The 20,492-nt window shown below is 32.2% G+C and overlaps 2 protein-coding genes across 6 annotated transcripts; both read right to left on the bottom strand.

Moving 5' to 3' along the window:
* Positions 1-10,066: 10,066 nt before the first annotated feature.
* LOC120120073 (protein HYPER-SENSITIVITY-RELATED 4-like) lies at positions 10,067-11,281 on the bottom strand. The gene has a single exon (XM_039139819.1). The coding sequence runs from the start codon at positions 11,264-11,266 to the stop codon at positions 10,067-10,069; it is 1,200 nt and encodes a 399-aa protein (XP_038995750.1). The 5' UTR covers positions 11,267-11,281.
* A 1,420-nt stretch (positions 11,282-12,701) lies between these two features.
* Positions 12,702-19,787, bottom strand: LOC120119670 (protein CHROMATIN REMODELING 35-like). 5 transcript variants are annotated; one of them, XM_039139474.1, is made up of 7 exons: positions 19,667-19,787; positions 19,464-19,529; positions 18,631-19,169; positions 17,346-17,558; positions 15,461-15,616; positions 13,123-14,876; positions 12,702-13,042 (listed from the first exon to the last, which is right to left on the bottom strand). In XM_039139474.1, exons 2-7 carry the CDS (start codon positions 19,510-19,512, stop codon positions 13,039-13,041), a joined length of 2,715 nt encoding a protein of 904 aa, XP_038995405.1. In that variant the 5' UTR covers positions 19,513-19,529; positions 19,667-19,787; the 3' UTR covers positions 12,702-13,038. The 5 variants fall into 5 exon arrangements, with proteins under 5 accessions (XP_038995405.1, XP_038995408.1, XP_038995406.1 ...); XM_039139477.1 differs by having other exon boundaries at positions 18,631-19,154; XM_039139475.1 differs by having other exon boundaries at positions 19,712-19,775.
* Between the last annotated feature and the right edge of the window lie 705 nt (positions 19,788-20,492).

The following is a 20,492-nucleotide window of genomic DNA, read 5'->3' as shown; positions in this document are numbered from 1 at the left end:
TGGAGATATTTGATTATCGATATGCGACCATGGATTCGCGCTTTATTTCTATAGAGTCCCATTTATCCACAATGGGAGCTCAACAATTAGAAATTCTTCGGGAAATGCGTGCAAATAATGAAGCAACCAACGCTCGTATTAATGAACTCACTCACGAAATGGCTGCTATGCGAGCCCGTTTTCCTCCTACAGAACCGGATGCTTGATTTTGTGTTTAGCTTAAAAAAACTTTGAACAAAATGAATATTGTTTCAACATTTTTGAATTGTTTGATTTTGTGGATTATTGGATTTTGGATTTATTGATGGTGTGAACTTATATGTTTGGTGTGTTTTATTCGTTATTGCATCATTTACATCATTATTAGCAATATAACCAATTTTGCCATATCACATTATTTATGAATATTGATTACGGAACTAATGGCTAACGTTTCTCTTAATTGTGATCTTAGCAGCTTATGCATACATATACCTAATCAATTGGCTTAATATTCTTCACGTTTATTTGAATCTTTTTGATTTAACAAAAAGGGGGAGAAGTGTGTTTTAAGTTTTAAGTGCGTTTTTAAAATGATAAATGGGAGAAGTGTTAAAGTAAGGGGGAGTAATTTCAAAACTTGATTTCAAAATCTTAAAATTACTAAAATGTTTTGTTATATCAAAAAGGGGGAGATTGTTGAAAACATTTTGATATTTCGATATAACAAATTAAGTTAAATGAATTTTAAGATTTTCCAAAATGATTTTCTAAGTATATTCGATATAATTATTCGAATATCAAAACATTACTCAAAATATTTCAAAAATCATTTTTAATCCTTACTTAAGTGTAAAATTAAGTTTTAATCTTAAAACAATTTCAAAATAATCTTTCAAAGTATTTCGAACCATTTCAAAGCCAAAAATTCCAGATTGCTCAGAGGGAACCGATTCCCCCCCAAGGGGGTACCGATTCCCCCCTGAACGGTTTGCCTCTGAGATTTCCAGAATGCTCGGAGGGAACCGATTCCCCCATAGGGGGTACCGATTCCCCCTGTTCAACGGTCGAAATATTTGAATTTTACACTTAGGGAACCGATTCCCTATGAGGGGGAACCGATTCCCCCACGCTCCAAGCTATTTTATTAATTGTTTTCACACTAAAACGGCTATATTATCTTCATTAATTATCCCCAACGTTCAGAAGTGATTCAAGGTGTATTTAAACAAGTTCTGAAGCCCTTGATCAACAAGAAATCATAGAGAAACAAGAGAGAAAGCATCAAACACCAAGTTTGTGCAAATCAAGCCAATTTTCCTTTCAATATTCAATTTGCTTTCAAGAACACCATTTGTGCTCATTTGTAATTATCTTTGAGTGTTCTTTTCTTGTTTTAGAATTGTGCAAACATCTTACCTTGTGAGGTTTTCTTGTAAGTTTGCAAATTTGTAATCTTCTCTTTGGGAAAAAGAGTGTTCTCAAGAGTTGGGGTATACTCTTGAGGGATTTTGTAAGGTTATCTCTTTGGCCTCAAAAGAAAGAACAAATTAGTGAATTTGTTGGAAAATCCTTAGTGTGGATAGCTAAGGTAGTGGACGTAGACTTTGTTTGAGAAAGTCGAACCACTGTAAATCGCTGTGCAATTACTTTCAATTTTTCTGCAAAAGCTTCCACGAAATTTTTAATTGCCAATTCACCCCCCTCTTGGCCGATTCCGTCGATCGATTAACTCAACAAACTTTTTGATTATGGAATTGAAGTAGGTACCATTCCTATCAAGTGTGACAATACTAGTGCTATTTGTCTCACTAAAAATCCCATCCAACACTCTAGAACTAAGCACATTGAAATAAGACATCACTTCATTAGAGACCATGTCACTAAGGAATATGTAGTTCTAGAATATGTTGATACTTTGCATCAATTAGCGGATATTTTTACAAAACCCTTAGATAAGGAAAGGTTTTGGACACTTAGGAGAGAATTAGGTTTAACTTACCTATCTTCACTTAGTGTTTAAAATAATTCAACACTTTTAATAAATACTGAAAAATGCTCATAATAGTAATTTTTGATTGCATTCATTGCTATTAGTTAGGGGGAGTTTATGATTCTTGATGAAAAATTAATTTTATGTTCAAATATCGATTAAATATTAATTTAATTGTTTGAACATAATTATTTTTCAATATATGAGTTGCATATACCACTAGAGAAGATTAATTTAGCATTTTATGTGCTTAAAAGTCGGATTTTAGCATTTTGGTGCAGAGGGAATCGATCCCCCCATGAGGGAACCGATTCCCCCTTTGAAGGGGAACCGATTCCCCCCACAGGGGAATCGATACCCCACTGGGGTTCTGTTAAAATCGGGCAAGAACACCCAAAACCCCAAAACCCCAAAACCTATTCCGCCGTTTTTCTCCCTCAAACACTCAAATCTCCATTCTTGCCTCAAATCGTTGATTTTAATCGGAAATCACTTCAAATATCATCTCCTAACTTGCAATCATCATTAAAATCGTACAAACAACATCTAAATCCCCTCAATCTTCATCTTTCAAGGTAAATTTTTCTAAACTCTCTATTTCATTGATTTTGAACATAGGATTAGTTTTAATTAGTTCTAGGTTGAAATAGTGATCGGGCATTGATTGTTTAGTGATTAGAAACTAGATGTTACAACTAATTTCATCAAAAACACAAAAATTTTCCAAAAATTTTAAATTTTCGAAATTAAAAAAATGTTGTTTTTCAAATCATTGTGTTTTGATTAAATTATGTTGTTGTTATGAAAACTATACATATATTGTTTCTCAAAACCATATTTTTTTCAAAAGTTTTTCAAAAACTTTGCCCATTAGGATTGATTTAGAGAACCTTGAAATATTGAGGACTCAATTGAGTTTTGGGATTAATTGAATTGCATACATTTGTTTTTAAAATTGCAGGTTATCCAATCTATTCCGATTTCCTTCACCATGTCTAATCCTAACGTGCTAGTCTTCATCTAGTCATTCACACCGACAACCAAATCCACCTCCAAATCCTCCACCTATTCCAATTTCTAATCCTAATCCTATTGATCCTAATTTGACTATCCAAAATTCGTGTTTCAATCATCCTGGTCCTAGAAATCATCGTTTTTGGTATTATCAATATTTCGACTCTTACAAAATCCGGGAAGAACGTATTCCTTCTCGTCAAGCTATGTTAGCTATCAATTTTAAATATCTTCCTCTTTTACAAGAGTGGAAATTTCATAAACTCTTTGACCTTGAACCCATCGTTTACCATCAACTTGTTCATATTTTCTATTCTAATGCCGTTTCTGTTAAAGACCAAACTGAAACCGAAACCATAGGAATTCGTTCCTACCTTCTAGGACAATTCTTATATATTGACTCGGCTTACATAGCCAATACATTCGGATTAGATAATGAAGGGATTTCAAATGAAAAACAGGTTTTAGGTTCTCGTTATAAAAGAAGGGATAGTGCAAGTGTCCTAGACCTTCATGAATGTTTTCTTCATCTAATGATTTCTTGGTGGTTTCGACCATCTGGAGGTCGTTATTCTACTCTTAGAGCCTTAGATCTTTGGTGGTTACATTATTTCGAAAACAATATTAAAATCAACCTACCTCGGATTATTTTTGCTGAAATTGTTGAAACCGTAAATCTTGTTCCTAATAAAAAACTTTGTTCATCTCTTGTTTACGGTTGTATTTTGAGTAATCTGTTTTCCAAAGCTGGGCTTAGAGTCGGTCTAGATGCCGTTTTTCCTCTTAAGAAACAAATTAACCTTCTTTCCTTAACGAGAGCGGGATGGATTAAGGATAAGGAAACCAGGGAATGGGTTCGATCTTCTGCAACTACTCCGGGAGCTAGTTCTTCACAAGCTCCACCCGAAGCTGACGAAGATCTCGAGCTTGAGCAACTAATGCGAGACATCGATGAACCTGAAGATGAACCTGAGCAGGCCGAGGAGCAGCCCGAAGAGCAAGCACAACAATCGACTCAAATGCCTCCATATTTTCAATCTTTTATGGAGACATTTGATTACCGATATGCGACCATGGATTCGCGCTTTAATTCTATAGAGTCCCATTTATCCACAATGGGAGCTCAACAATTAGAAATTCTTCGGGAAATGCGTGCAAATAATGAAGCAACCAACGCACGTATTAATGACCTCACTAACGAAATGGCCGCTATGCGAGCTCGTTTTCCTCCTCCTGATCCGGATATATGATTAAATGTTTTACTTTGTTTTCCAAACTTATTGTTTTAACATTTTGAATATTTTGGAATGTTTGAATTTATGGATGGTGTGAACTTATATGTTTGGTGTGATTTATTCATTATTGCATCATTTACATCATTATTAGCAAATATGACCAATTTTACCATATCACATTGTTTATGAATATTGATTATGGAACTAATGGCTAACGGTTCTCTTGATTGTGATCTTAGCAGCTTATGCATACATATACCTAATCAATTGGCTTACTATTTTTCACGTTTATTTGAATCTTTTTTATTTAACAAAAAGGGGGAGAAGTGTGTTTTAAGTGTGTTTTTAAAATGATAAATGAGAGAAGTGTTAAAGTAAGGGGGAGTAATTTCAAAACTTGAATTCAAAATCTTAAAATTACTAAAATGTTTTGTTATATCAAAAAGGGGGAGATTGTTGAAAACTTTTTGATATTTCGATATAACAAATTAAGTTAAATGAATTTTAAGATTTTCCAAAATGATTTTCTAAGTATATTCGATATAATTATTCGAATATCAAAACATTACTCCAAATATTTCAAAAATCATTTTTAATCCTTACTTAAGTGTAAAATTAAGTTTTAATCTTAAAACAATTTCAAAATAATCTTTCAAAGTATTTCGAACCATTTCAAAGTAAAAAATTCCAGATTGCTCAGAGGGAACCGATTCCCCCTGAATGGTTTGGCTCTGAGATTTCCAGAATGCTCGGAGGAAACCGATTCCCCCATAGGGGGTACCGATTCCCCCTGTTCAACGGTCGAAATATTTGAATTTTACACTTAGGGAACCGATTCCCCATAGGGGGTACCGATTCCCCCCACGCTCCAAACTGTTTTATTAATTGTTTTCACACTAAAACGGCTATATGATCTTCACTAATCATTCCCAACGTTCAGAAGTGATTCAAGGTGTATTTAAACAAGTTATGAAGCCCTTGATCAACAAGAAATCATAGAGAAACAAGAGAGAAAGCATCAAACACCAAGTTTGTGCAAATCAAGCCAATTTTCCTTTCAATATTCATTTTGATTTCAAGAACACCATTTGTGCTCATTTGTAATTATCTTTAAGTGTTCTTTTCTTGTTCTAGAATTGTGCAAACATCTTACCTTGTGAGGTTTTCTTGTAAGTTTGCAAATTTGTAATCTTCTCTTTGGGAAAAAGAGTGTTCTCAAGAGTTGGGGTATACTCTTGAGGGATTTGTAAGGTTATCTCTTTGGCCTCAAAAGAAAGAACAAATTAGTGAATTTGTTGGAAAATCCTTAGTGTGGATAGCTAAGGTAGTGGACGTAGACTTTGTTTGAGAAAGTCGAACAACTGTAAATCGCTGTGCAATTACTTTCAATTTTCTGCAAAAGCTTCCATGAAATTTTTAATTGCCAATTCACCCCCCCTCTTGGCCGATTTCGTCGATTGATTAACTCAACACTTAATAATTTATTTTAATTACTTAAAATTAAATAAAATTAATAGTTTTTATATTAAAATTCACTTTAATTTGCAAGCACTAATGTAATTTTTTGTAATATTCTTTTTGTCAAAACAAATATTTAAATTATTATTTCGTATATTTGTATATTCACATGTTAAAAAGTATTGATAATATTTTTTAATAAAATATTTAATTTATAAAAATATTGTTAATGGGTTATCTTAAACTATTTTTCATATTTTTATTATAGTTTAAGTTGATATATTTTATATACAATTGTATTAATAAGTGTAAATATAATTTAAATTTTAAATTTACAATATAATGTCTATAATGAACATTTTATCTTTTTAAACTTATTTTTTAACAACAATCATAAATAGTTAATTTTTAAATTGGACTTTTAAATAACACTTTTAAAAAATATTTTATACTGTACTTTTAATAATCACTTTTCAAAATTTCTATCAAACTGACCCTTAGTCTTTGTAAAGATAAAAGAAACAAAATAAATAAATATTCATTTTTTTCTTATAAATCTGATGGAGATACCATGGAGTATTTTTGTTTTTTGAACTTTTAAGTTTTACCTTTGGATTAAATAATCAGAATTTCTTTTTTTTTTTAATATAGGACGATTACATGTTTCAAAGACTCTTAATCATTTTTTATTTAAATATCTTGCAGTTGATAGCGCTCGAACAAAAACCTCTAAGTAGGGGTGTACATTTTCGGATACAAATATTATCCAATCTAAAATTTCGGATATCCAAAAATTTTCGATCACTAAAATTGTGATCCGTATCTGATCCAAAAAAACCGGATATCTAAATTTCTGGATATAAGAATATAAACTTTAATTTAATAAAAAGTTAATTATAAATTTAATATTTATAATTTTATACAATATATTTTATACATCCATTATATATTTATAAAAAATATATCGAAATGGTTTTAAAATAAATATTTAATATCTCGTTTATAGGCTTAAAAATAAATAATTTAAAAAATAAATAATTTAAAAATTAAATAATTTAAAATAAATAATTAATATTTTATAACTTTAAACAATATATTCTATACTCTCCAATAAATATTTATCAAAATATGTTTGAGTCTGAAAACCAAATGATGAGATTTTTTATATAGCAGCATTGGGTAATAAAATTAAAATTATTTTAAAAAATAATCTAAAATTGAAAAAAAAAACATAATTTTAAAGGCCCACTTTTTTTTTATCTTAGTTCGTGGAATTGGGCATTTCAGACTAGCAGTGGCCTGGTTGTTTGGGTCTAGGTAAAATTTTTAAAGGCCCACTTTTTTATTAGATTTTCGGATAATCTAAAATTAAAATTTACTCTATTTGTATCCAATATGATTATATGATTTTTTTTGGATATTCAATTTGAATCATCCAAAAATAAAAAGATGGATTGGATTAACATATCAACAGATCAAATCGATCGAATCATATTTTTTTACACACCTCTACCTCTAGGTATAACAACCACCATCCATATAACTACTAAGATAGTTTGGTTTGTGTAAATAACTTAAATTTTTAAATTATATGTTTGGATTATGTACCATTTTTTATGTGAATATTTTTAAGAATAATATAATTTGAAAATGGGTTAACTACGTATTGATCACTTATGTTTGTGTTCTGTGAACTTTTCCTAATTTCGAAAAAAATATAATATATGTTCACTTTTGTTTTTATTTAATTAAAATATGATCAATTTTATTTATATTTAATTGAGATGTGGTCACCAAATGTTAACCGTCAGTAACAGTTAACATATTAGGTAACGTGACAGTTAAATATTTTGGTACAATCACACATTCAGTCCCAATTATGTATAAATTCTCAAAATTTAGTCATACTTTTAATAAATTAAAATAAATCACATGTGACTAGTGCCACGTGTCAGGACTAACTTTATTTTAATTTAATATATTTATTTTCCACCAATTAGAGAATGACACGTGTCACCCTCTTGTTGAAAGAAAACACAACAAAGCAAATTAGAACTAACTGTTTGTTTCCCGTAATTGGAATTACGGAATTGGTTTTCCCCGAATTCCCGTGTTTGTTTCACGTAATTCGTTTTCCGGAAAATGTTTTCCCGTGTTTGTTCCACGTAATTCGTTTTCCGGAAAACGTTTTCCCGTGTTTGTTTCACGTAATTCGTTTTCCGGAATGTAATTCATTTTCCTAGTAACAGAATTTCCTTTGTGTTTTCTGTAAAATGACTTACGGATTCATTTTCCGTAAGTCATTTTCCGAACTTTTCACTTCAAAGCAAAAATACTCAAAATAATTTTATTTTATGAATTTAATATTAATAAAATATTTTAATATCATTTTCATCAAAATATTAATTATTAAAATATTTAAAATATATTTATTAATATTTATAATAATATAATATTATATTTTTAATATTATATAAAATAACCAATTATATTATAATAATATAAGATATTATATTTTTATTTTAATAATATATAATAATTTTTTTTATATTTAATAATGAATAATATTATTTATATATTTCAATAATATTTTAGTAAAGATATTAAAATATACTAATTAATATTTTTAAAATATAATATAGTACTATTACTTTAATAAATAATTAATATAATTTATAAAATTTATTTCACTAAAATATACCGAAAAAATGTTTAAATAACATCTTCCAAACATCATAAAACGTTTTCCAGATGTTTTCCAGAAATGTAATTCATTATCCAGAAATGTAATTCATTTTACAGAAATGTAATTCATTTTCCAGAATTCAAATTCCAGTAATTCATTTTCCAGTAATTCAAATTCCAGTAATTCAAATTCCAGTAATTCATTTTCTGGAAAACCAATTACAGCTAAACAAACAGACCCTAAAAGAATTCAAACTTAAGTCTCTTGGAAAACTAAGCATATACCTAACCATTGAGCCAAAATCAATGCTTGACCTAATATAGACAACATGATATATATATATATTTGTATCTTAGTATATAAATACTTAATTTTAAATTCATATATTTTTATATATTAACTTTTAAAATATTTTTATATTAAATTATTAAATATTTTTTTATTAACTTAATTTAAAAATATTTTATTTTTATTTAAAATATATATTTTGTTCTCATATAAACTTTTAAAATTATATTATTATTATTCTAACTTTCCAGAATATATATTTATTTAAATTTATTAATATATTATATTATTATTTTAAATTATTAAATATATTTTTATTCTTATCTTAACTTAAAAACATTTTAACATAAAATATATTTTTAAAATAAATAAAATATTTTTATATTAAGTTAATAATAAAATATATTTAGTAATGTTAAAATATATATAATATTATGAATTTAATTTAAGTATTTATACACTAATTTATAAAATATCTACATCATGGTGTCTATTTTAGACTAAGTGTTGGTCTTGACTTAATGATTGGATACATGTTTGGTTTCTAAATGACCCACATTTGAATCCTTTGGCCTCAATTTGATTTGATTTGTTTTCTTTCAACGACAATGTGACACATGTCATATTTTGATTGGTAGAAAATAGATATAGTAAATTAAAACAAATTAAAATAAAGTTAGTCCTCAAACTGAATCGTGACACATGACACGAAACATGGTACCGATGACACGAGAAATCATTCGATTGGATGATTAAATTTATTTAATTTATTAAAATATGACTAAATTGAGAGAATATGACTAAACGTGATTATATTGAAATATTTATCTGTCACATCACCTAATGTGTTAATTGTAAGCGATGGTTAACTCGCGGTGACCATATTTTAGTTAAATAAAAACGAAAATATTTTAAAATCAATAATAAAATAAAACATTACGTAGTTAACCTTCTGAAGAATAACAATATAAATATGAAACGACTATTTATAAAATGTGACTATTCGATTTTTAGGAATACTCAAATAGAGAGTATTTGATATTGAGGACGAACAATAATTTTAACTACCAGAAGAGCAGAGTACCCAATTGATGAACAACCTTGTTATTTATTATGTAGTTGAATAAACTGTTGATTTCGGTAAGGTTTTTTTTTCAAATCAGCTTTATATTTATGCATCCTATTCTTGTGTGTGTGATAATCTGTCCTTTTTTCGTAATGATCGATATTTGGAAACCTAAAACAAAACATTCACATGTGCTCAGAAGTATGAAACAAATAAACCCAAAGTTGTTTTTTTTTTTTTTTGCAGATTAACAAGCTAAGCTATCATACTAAACCAAATTCCATCATGCAAACCAGTGTTTGCACATCTTTCTTTATTAGTCTTCACTGTTCCACAGTTGCCTTTCCTCAGCAACTTAAATGAATCATGTCGACCAAGGTTCCCGCCGTTTCTATCATCAGCTCTTCTTCTTCTTCATCTACTGCTTGCACTTGTTCCGGTTGCACATCACCTGCTGTATATTCTCGGCCATCGCTTATCTTGGTTTCAAGAAACTGAATCAGACCCTGTAACGCTTCTTCAATATCCTCCTCTTTCATCAACGTCTCACCCACTTCTGCGGGCGTCACCTTCTTATTCTTCAGCAATTCCTCGATCTCCATGAACTGTGGGTGCTCTGTTATCCCGAGGTAGTTGTAAGCCAACATTCTGAACCCACATGGAGTTATATAGGACATGTGGATCTGCACATCGATTCGACCGGGGCGTAGCAGAGCCGGGTCGAGCCGCTCCTTGTGGTTCGTTGTGAACACGATGATCCTTTCATCCCCACAGCTCGACCATAAACCGTCGACGAAGTTGAGCAATCCCGACAGTGTCATATGAGATGAGTGATTAGGTCGATGAGGCAACACAGGCCTGGATTGAGGAAGCCTATGCAAATCCAATGAACAGTCAAGATCTTCCACAACGAGTATTGATTTATTCCCGGTTGAAATCAGCAACTTTCTCAGCTCAGAGTTGTCTCTGATTTCAGACAACTCCAAGTCATATATATCAAAGTTGAGATAATTGGCCATGGCAGCGACCAAGCTGGACTTGCCTGTACCAGGTGGACCAAACAACAAATACCCTCTTTTCCAAGCCTTGCCTACACTCTTGTAGTACTCTTTTCTTCTCATGAATCTGTCCAAATCCTCTATCAACTTCTTCTTCAGATCAGAATCCATTGCCAGGGTCTGAAAAGTGGATGGGTGATCAAGATTCAGTGACTGCCACATATCCCCTCTCCTCCCATAAACCCTATCGGATTTCAACGTAAATAACCTCAGGGTCTTCTTTTTCTCCTTCAATTCTTTCGATTTGGCCATTATGTGCTGCATGTAGCTGTTCAAGATCGTTTCTTTGTGTTTCTTGTGGAAGCTTAGCTTGAAGCACCGAGTCTCGCAGGTGAGCAACGGAGGGTTGTAGGGATCATGGGGTGGGATGTTTTTGGAAGGGAAGTTTTTGGACACAAACTTCCATTTCACTCGAATCCCATTGAAGTCGTCGATGATTTGTTCGCTGTTTTCGAGCGAAAATGAAATCTTGCCTTGCTTCTTTGGCATGGTTAGTCTGATCCTCTTGGTTTCGGGAGGGATTGTGGGCTCGAGATAGAGTTGTGCTGCCTTGTAAAGGAAGTTATCGTTGAGGCCGTCGAATTCTTCGATGACTAAGGTGGTGTATGGACTGAAAGAGAGGAGGAGGTTCTTGATTTGGAAGAATATGTAGTCTCGGAGCTCTGAAGGGATGAATTCTTGGGCAATTGATCGAGCCAATATGGCGGTGGCGGCAACTGATGCGGAAGCCGAGAAGACGGACTTGGCAGAGGAGACTTGGTTATCATGGGCATTGGAAACAACGCTGGGTTTTCTCTTTGTATCCATTTCTTTTACACTAGAATAGAATGAAGATGATGGAGGAGTTGCTGAAATTTAAAGTGGAAAGGAAGACAAACTTCGTTTTTTTCTTTTCATATGTTGCAAGGCACGATCAAGAAACACTGTTCTTTATCTTGTTGAAAACGTTAAGTCAGTTGGCAAGTTTAAAAGAAGTTATAACTACATTCCAAGTCATTCGATTATTATTATTATTATTATTTTTACTAGCTACAAGGTAATATAGGTTCGAGATAGACTCAATCATATAACAATGAACACTATCAAATAGATGACATGCTCGAATCCGTAATCTCTAAGTACAACAATCAACCCTTAACTATTGAAGTTACTTGTTCGTGCTCATTTAGTTATTATGTTATAAATAGGTCATATTTTTTTTTAAAAAAAATACAATTTAATTATTCAATTAAAATATTATTATATTATCGAGCCATACAAATTAGACAGAATAGTTATATGCGTTGATATAATAACTTTAGTCCTAAAAACTTGTATACTCTATTAATTAGATTATAATTCAATGAATTTAACCTCTTTTATTATCAAATTAGTACTTATGCTAATAAAAGATATAACATTAAAAAAATTAACTATAAATATCATTGTATTTATAAATTTTTCATTAGATTAATTAATGATTTCGAAAGAAGTACTCTAGTGTTAACAAGGGTACTCAAGTAGGGATGATGATGAACGTTAAAGGCCAAGAAATTTTGGAGAAGAAGACTAAATTTTGAATTAAGCATGAATTGACAGAATGAAAAAACTTCGAGTGCTAAAATTATCATTATTATACTAGACCACTAAACTATTATATCTAATATTTAATGATCAAATGATCTGTTTATAACAATATTTTAATTAAATGACTAAATTATAATTTTTAGAAAGAAAATAACCCATTTGTAATTTGACTAATAATTGAGTGACTTGTTGCATGAAAAATGTCAAACACAATCCAACCCAAAACTCGAAATTTTCATCCATAAATTTTACACCTTATAAGATTCTGTGGAATTAAACACATAATTTTCAATGTAGAATTTACATATGTCATCTAGTTAAAATTTGAAGAAACATGCACATGCCTACATCAAATGTGTGTAAGAGCAGATTCAGGAAGACTTGCAGCTTAAACCCATTCCAACCCCAGCAGACAAACTTCACCTACTATGTACTAAATAGTAAGCGTCTACTTGATTTCTCCCTACATTACAGATCCAAGGAAGGGGAAAGTCACCACCAACAGTCAAAAAGGTCATTTTTATAGCAAGCAATTGACAACCACCAGCTACTACATTGCTTTCAAAAGTTTACAACAAACCAGGAAACATATCAGAATGACTACAAAAAGAAGTGAGAAATTACATGTGCACAACAAAGAAACAGCCCAATACTCTTCTAGTTCCCATAGCAGCCTCCGCCCATGGTCCCAACATCTACCTGAAATATAGGGAAAATAGAAGTTGGAATGCAAGAACTTGATAAAATAAATGAGAATGTTGTTGGATAAACAGACTCACCTTCTGTAGAGATCCCTGATATCTTCCCTTAACAACTGACTTTCCAAAAAGAGATCATTGCACTCATTCAAATCAACAGTTTCCATATCAAAATCTCGGTTGCCACAATACTTGTTCCACTCAAACCACATTTTTGCAATTAATTCCTTCTTGAAACAAGTACTATGATCCTCCTCTTCAGGGGAATCCCCCGCAATCAATCTATACGCATACACTTTCTTCTTTTGGCCAGGGCGAAATGCACGACCTATTGCTTGGCGGGTCACAGACGGATTAAGATGGACATCCAAGATGATAATTCGGGATGCCCCAACCAAAGAAATTCCCTCTCCACATGCCTTAATAGATCCAAAGAAAACTTTTGCATCAGGAGAATTGTTGAAGCGATCCATAGACCACTCCCGGTGATCAGAACTCGATTCACCCGTGATTGAGAAAACCTGAATTCCTGGTTGCCAACCCTTCATTTTCACAGACAATCTCTCTAAAAATTTCAAGGGAATGAGATACTGACTGAAAACAAGGAGTTTCTCACCAGCTGATTCACATAAATTTAACATGTTCAGAAAAAATTTTGCTTTGACTCCCTCTTTGACATCTACTTTGTCTAACAAGTCATCCATCTTATCGTCTGTCATCTCAGAATTCTCAGAGAAAGAATTTAGTTTTGGATGAAGATAAACAGCACTGCCAACAGATGAAATCTTGAACCTCCTTTTTTCAGACCTAGTTAACTTATGGACTTCATCCTTCTGTCTAGGACTAAGACTGAGCACAATAGTGAAATCCACTAGTCCAGGAAGCTCATCCAAGAAATCACCTTTATAATAATGAAGGACTTTGCTGGTCATCTCACGTAGATCATGGATGACGGAGACTTTCCTCTCAAAATTTTCATCTTTCTGCAGTGTGTGCTCCACCAAGTCATAAAAAGCTGCATCAGCTCCACCTTTTAACTGCTTCTTCACTCCAGCTATATGCACCTTGCTCATTATCCGCTTAATTACTGATTTTGAAGTATCCAACCTAAGAAACTTTGGTCGAACAAGGTTCAATATGTTAAATACCTCTTTGACGTGATTTTGATAAAGAGTCCCTGAAAGTACCACTTTTCGAGCTGTTTGCACTTTTGCAAGGGATTGCAACACATCAGTGTTCTCATTCCTTGGTGTGTGGCCTTCATCCAAAATTAAAATTGAAGGTGCTCTGAGCAGTATCTCTTGGCAAGATTTAGAAGTTTGGTTGGTTCCACCTTCACAAATTATGGTAGAGAACTGCTTGTATCCCAGAAAAAGGATACTCTTGCATTCAACCCACTTCTTCAAAACTTCCAATTGCTGATATCTATTATCTGCTTTCACAGTATAAAAATCGAGCAGTGGAATATCCTCTACTTGCCATGTCTCAAACTCTTTTTTCCATGTAGCCAAGATGCCCTTTGGAAGCACAACTAGCGGTTTAGCATGTGGGTATTTGGCTAGGAAACTTTGCATGAAGCTTATTATCATGAATGTTTTTCCAGATCCAGGAGCATGCGCCAGGATGCAGCCCCCAGGGTTATCTGCCACCAAATTGCTCAGAAGAAAACTAAAGCCTTCTACTTGATGAGGTTTCATTTGCTTCATATGCCTTGGATGAGCAGTTATGTCAGTTACTGCTAAATCATCTTCAGAAAATTTAACTCCTGTTTCAATTGACTCTCTATTTTTGCCATTTCGTGCATCTAATGAATAATTATGTGTACTCTTTTTGGCCTGCATAGGTAAAGGGGAAAACTTCAGAAAACGAAGTTTTCAGGCAGGGACTAGCTGATAAGTCCTACTAGTTGGATTTAACCAAACCTGAATATAAAGTGGAGAAAAGCCTAGAGCTTGTGTTCTTTAATACATATAACAACACTATCTTAACACCAAGAAATTGATCCAAATTTGAATTTCAACTGATAAAACAAAATTAGACGAGGCAACACAAGGCACCTCCACATGAGACAGCAGAATCAAAATACCAGAGTTTAACCTTATTATCCACCGCATCTATTAGACACAAATTGACCTTATATTAGCAGGTCTACCAAGTGTACCGTGGGTAAAGATCCCTGCAACAGACTGGCTTTGATACTAAAATACATTATCTCAGCCAAAGAAATCTATAAGCAAGCCATTCATTTTTGGAAAAGCTTCAAAGATCCCTCACGTTTAATACTGGTGCAAACTACATTAAAATCCACTTCAATTTCGACAGAATATAAAATCTAGAATGAAATCACAGATATTTAAAAACCTAATTTGTAACATAATGTAGGACGATCATAATGCTCAATAGGATAAGCTTCACTTACCTTGTTATATTGGATGTCAATTATAGTCTCAATTCCTCTCTCGATAACCCCACAAATTCTACACACATAACCAAGATCATCCTTCAAGACAAAAGAATGATCGCAGTCTTCATCATCTTCTGACATGCGTTCACAGGAAGGGTCCTCAAATGCATCCTGCCAAAAGCATCATAAATATAGCACATTCTTTCTAGGGGATAATAGTTGCCAACAGTTCAATAATTATAACAATTTAATTGATCACAGCAGGGATTTAAATAGTTGTCGGGTAGCGGAATAGCGATTGCTCTATGGCGTTAGTGGCACCGTCCGAAACCGCTACTGCTGAAAATAGCTGTGTGAAGCGGAATCACACCAATAGCAGTAGATCACGGACACAATTTATCGGGTAACAACCAATTGCGGCAATAACAGGCCACTAGTCCCGTTATTGTTCCGTTACGGTGAAATTAAAAAAAAAGAAAGATAATTGAGAATTGAAGCATGTTAAACTCTATACGGAAGCTGAATGAGAGTGAGAATAAGTGGTAGAAAATAGGAATAATTAATGAGAATCTATACATTTATCTATTCCTTTTTTCCTTTTGCAGCATATAATGGTTTGATATCTTCATCTTCAAAACTGTCGAGAAATATTGAAGACCTCTCTCATGTATTAATTTTAATTATTTTATCTATAAAAACTCTCAAACTTATTAAATATGATGAATGTTTAATATTTCCTATTTTTTTACTTTTTTTATTAGTTAATATAATATTCTTAGAAAATTCGTAAATAAATATAAGAATAATTAATGATTGTAAAAGTTGTGTTCTCATATTAATAAAGTTCATAAGTGTTAGAAAGCACTCTAAAAATCATTAAAAGTGACATTTTATAATTATAACATTATGTTTTACAATAAGTTGTGAGAATTCAAAAAAATTCACAACCGCGATACCCGTAGTGACCGAAATAGCATTCGTTATGTTGCAACCACGGTAAACTCAAGGCGACCAAAAACACGGCCACAACCACAATTTAAATCCCTGGATTACAGTATATAAAACAAGATTTTCCTTATTCTTCAGTGATGGTGAGAAGCATGTGGTCGATTCAAAAAATATGACCCAAAATAATGGAAGCAACAGGAGTTGTTTCTTATTGCTACAACCAGAAAGAGTGATTATTTTACACCACAGAGAACAAGATATTTAGAATCAGAACAGTGTATAAAACAATATTTTTCACATCCTTCCATGGCAATGAGAAGAATGTAAAAAATTCAAAATCTGACAAAAAATAATAGAAGCAGCCGAAGGAGTTGTTTCCTATTGCCACAACCAGAATAGTAATGACATTTACACCACAAAGAACGAGAACAAGATGTTAGACTCAGAACATGTGTAACTTAAAAAGGGAAATAATTTGAAGGAAAAATATGAAAAACAAACAGTTTTTAATGTCTATTTGTGCTAATAAACAATGTCAATCGTGAGTTAAATTAAATAATGAACTAATTTTACCGAGCAAAATTATCTACTTCTAAAATCTTCAATCTTACATGTTTTGCTCGGCATTTTTTTTTCTACCGCACCTTGCTCAACCTAAATGGTCCCAATATGGTCATAATGAGACCAAAGTAACAACAGTTTTCTCAAAAAAATGAAAAAAAAAGAGCACTTAGTTGTCTCTATAGCTTTAAAAAAAACAGCAAGATCCGAAGTTTGCACAATTGTTAACTCAATAGAGAGCAAACAGAGAAGGAAAAAAGGACTTGGCAACATCTAGACGCAATCTACTTCTGAAAAAGGCACTTGAGCTGCTTTTTCAAAAAGAAAGTAAATAAATAATAATGAAGACAAAGAATATCCACCAGCTACATTTTAAAGCATAGTAAAATACCTTTGAGAACTCTAATGCCATTGACATCTCCTGCCAAATGTCTCCCAAACCATCATCTTCATTCTCAGTTTGAGTATCAACATCATCTTCAACACCAACATAAACACCTTTATCCTTCTTGACATCAATTTCACTGGTTAGGCTAATCTTTTCTTTCCTGTAAGGTCGGGTTCCCATAGACTCCCCAACCTGAAACAATTTAGGCTCTCCAACCTGAAATACATCAGTAACACCAATCATTGGATTAAAAAATATATATTAAGAAAAGTAAACATACAATTTAGAGCTAGAAGCGTACCATCGTACACAAAATTCACTTAAATACACATAAAGAGAGATTGTAATAATTAAAGATTCTAAATTCCCATAACAAACCATTAATGTGACAATTACAGTTATCATGCCTCAGACTGGATTGACATGAAACCAGAAAAAAAAGTTTAAGGGAAAGTTGAATGTGTATAAAAACATAATCATGCATCACTTAGTAGCAGATCAATTTTCTTTGAAAAAATATAGTTTGTACAGGGTCAATTGAGGTTCTACAGCTTCATTGTTTCATTATATTCATACTTTTTTTATTCACGAATTGGATTTAAATGGAATTGATTTAGTTTCTCACCATGACATAGCATCTACTGCATCTAAATCAACAACAAAACTAAAAAGTTCCCCCTGCATAATCCATTTGCCCTTATAGCATCCTGAACAAGTGATGCAAAAAACAATAGAAACAAGTTCTTAAACTTTATTCATTTTGCTTCATCTCAACCATGCTGTTTGTGATGAGGAATAGGAAGAAAGTTCCATTGCTGTCATGAGTTGAAAAGACTTAAGCAACTTAATCTTTCTCACAAATACATTGCAAATACAAAATATCATCTTATTTTTTTATATGGTAGCAATAGTTGCAAGACTCCATGGATGTTGAAATGATTAAAACTCTTATTTAAAAGTTAAAAAGGCCTGGAGAGAAACTTCAGAGCCTATAGCTACTATGAAAGTATGAATATCTTAATGCAGTCTTCTTCCTTTTTTTTCCGATTAAATGCAAGTGAAAATAAATTATAAGAGTAGGAAATCATACATAACGGAACTGTGAGATTATTGTTTACATGATTTTGATCAATGAAAATGTGGAACCAATTTTTTTTCTAAAATTATCTTATACAATTAATGTGGGACAAAGTTCAATGCTCATGCTCTTTATCCTCGCGTTGACTTTTATACTCTACCTTCATTCTCAGACACACTACTCAAAATCTAAATATGCAGAAGAACATACCATTATCTCCTTATATATTAAATTCCCGGATGGCTTCCTCAATACAATTTCCTGAACGGGATGTAGAGGCCTTGGATTTCTATTGACTTCATCATCTGAATCCAGAATCACTACCGGTGACGATGATGTTGTGGTGTCATTTCCAACAGAGTCATCCTCCAAATCGATAAAATTATTCCGTGACAAATGCGAAAGTTGTCGGCTTGGCAGCTTTGAAGCCTCTTTCCTTGGAGTTTTTTCCACATTTGCGACCAAACTTGAAAGAGAAGGATGCAAATCAAGTAGCTTGCTTACCAATTGTGTATTTCTAGTAATAAGAGCTTCGAAATCTTTCGTAACACTTCCATATTTACCACCAGAATTAAAAGTTTCAAGCATTTTAGCATATGCAAATGGGTCGCTATAATCAATAACATTTGCTGAGCCCTTAAGTTTCTTCTTTTCATCATCATCTTGAAAACTTGCAGCAGAGAAGGTGCTGTCATAATCTTTTGAATCACTAGATAATTTTGTCCGTTTACAACCTGTAGAACAGAATTCTGTAAACAATCATAAAGAAGGAAAATAACATTATGACAAGGGAAAACCTAAAACAAAATCCAAGAAAAATCAAAGAAATCAATATTAATACATTTTTTCTGAAATTTATATTGTATCCGCTCATACAATCACAAATAAAATAAATAACAAAATCAAAAGGCAAGTTAATATTCCCTGCAAACAGATTAAAAGATTGGGAAAAAATCAAAATTTAAACGGAAAAAAGCAGACTGTATACCAAAAGCTTAAAATGTAAGGCAAACCTTGGCAATTAAAAATGAAAATGTAATTACCGTTTGAGATTCCGTAATTTGTTGGCAAAACCGGCAGGGGAGGCTCCATTCAATCAAATGGTGCAGCTAATTAGGGGGGAAAAGAAAAGAGGGAAAATAAGAGGAATTATAATGACAACATGAACAGTAATTGAAACTATAAAATGGAAGTTTCGAACCCTAAAATAGGCCAAAATAGAGAATAATGAAACTAAAAAACTCACATTTTCTTCCCTGCTCCAATTGAAGAGATAAAAAAATCACACTACCTCTCCGTTACAATCTTTTTCTTTCTTCGATCGAACAGCTGAGCGAGTTTGAATGTGTAAGAGTAGCAGAGTAAAGCCTCGTCTTTACTTTTGATTTTTGAGGACTTTTTGGGTTGTACAACGAGAAAAACAATTCGGGAATGCTTGTGTATATCACGCTCGGATATTTTGAGGTGTGAGTGTGTACAAATGGCGTGGTCTAATTAGATATTGTTTTGTTGGACCAGAACATTGTGACATTGACCAATACGAATGCAGCGTATAGTGAGGCCGCGGGTATTAAACTTTTCCCGGTAAATAAAAGTATAAATTATATCTTTTTCCTCATTTAAATAAATGTCTAAATTTTCTTTTGATTAATTATCTAATATTTTTAATATTATTTGACAGATGACTTGATTGTTTCTTCTTTAAATTTCAAAAAATAAATTCATTAATTTTCAAAAAGACCTCAAACTTTTTTCTACGTTTATAAAATATTTCAAAACTCCCAATTCACTTATCATCCACCATCACCAACTATGACCGCCAAATCACCTGCTAATCATCTTTTCACTATTCACATGCATATTAAGATGTATAGAGTTAGAATTTAGGGTTTAGATTTTGAGATTTGTATTTTATGGATTTTGAAGTTACGATTGACAGTCAGAAATGAATAGCTAGTTGATGACGTGTGGGAACACAATCAGTGAAGACGATAGTGGTGGTGGACAGTTAACTGGTGTGGTGGATGCTTTGAGATTAAAAGATTTTGAGATTAAAGATTTTGAGATTTTAG

The sequence above is a fragment of the Hibiscus syriacus genome, unplaced genomic scaffold, assembly GCF_006381635.1.
Source record: "Hibiscus syriacus cultivar Baekdansim isolate YM2019G1 unplaced genomic scaffold, ASM638163v2 tig00110332_pilon, whole genome shotgun sequence".
Lineage (NCBI taxonomy): Eukaryota > Viridiplantae > Streptophyta > Magnoliopsida > Malvales > Malvaceae > Hibiscus > Hibiscus syriacus.
Note: the sequence above shows the minus strand (reverse complement) of the source record. Positions and strands in the feature narration are given on the sequence as shown.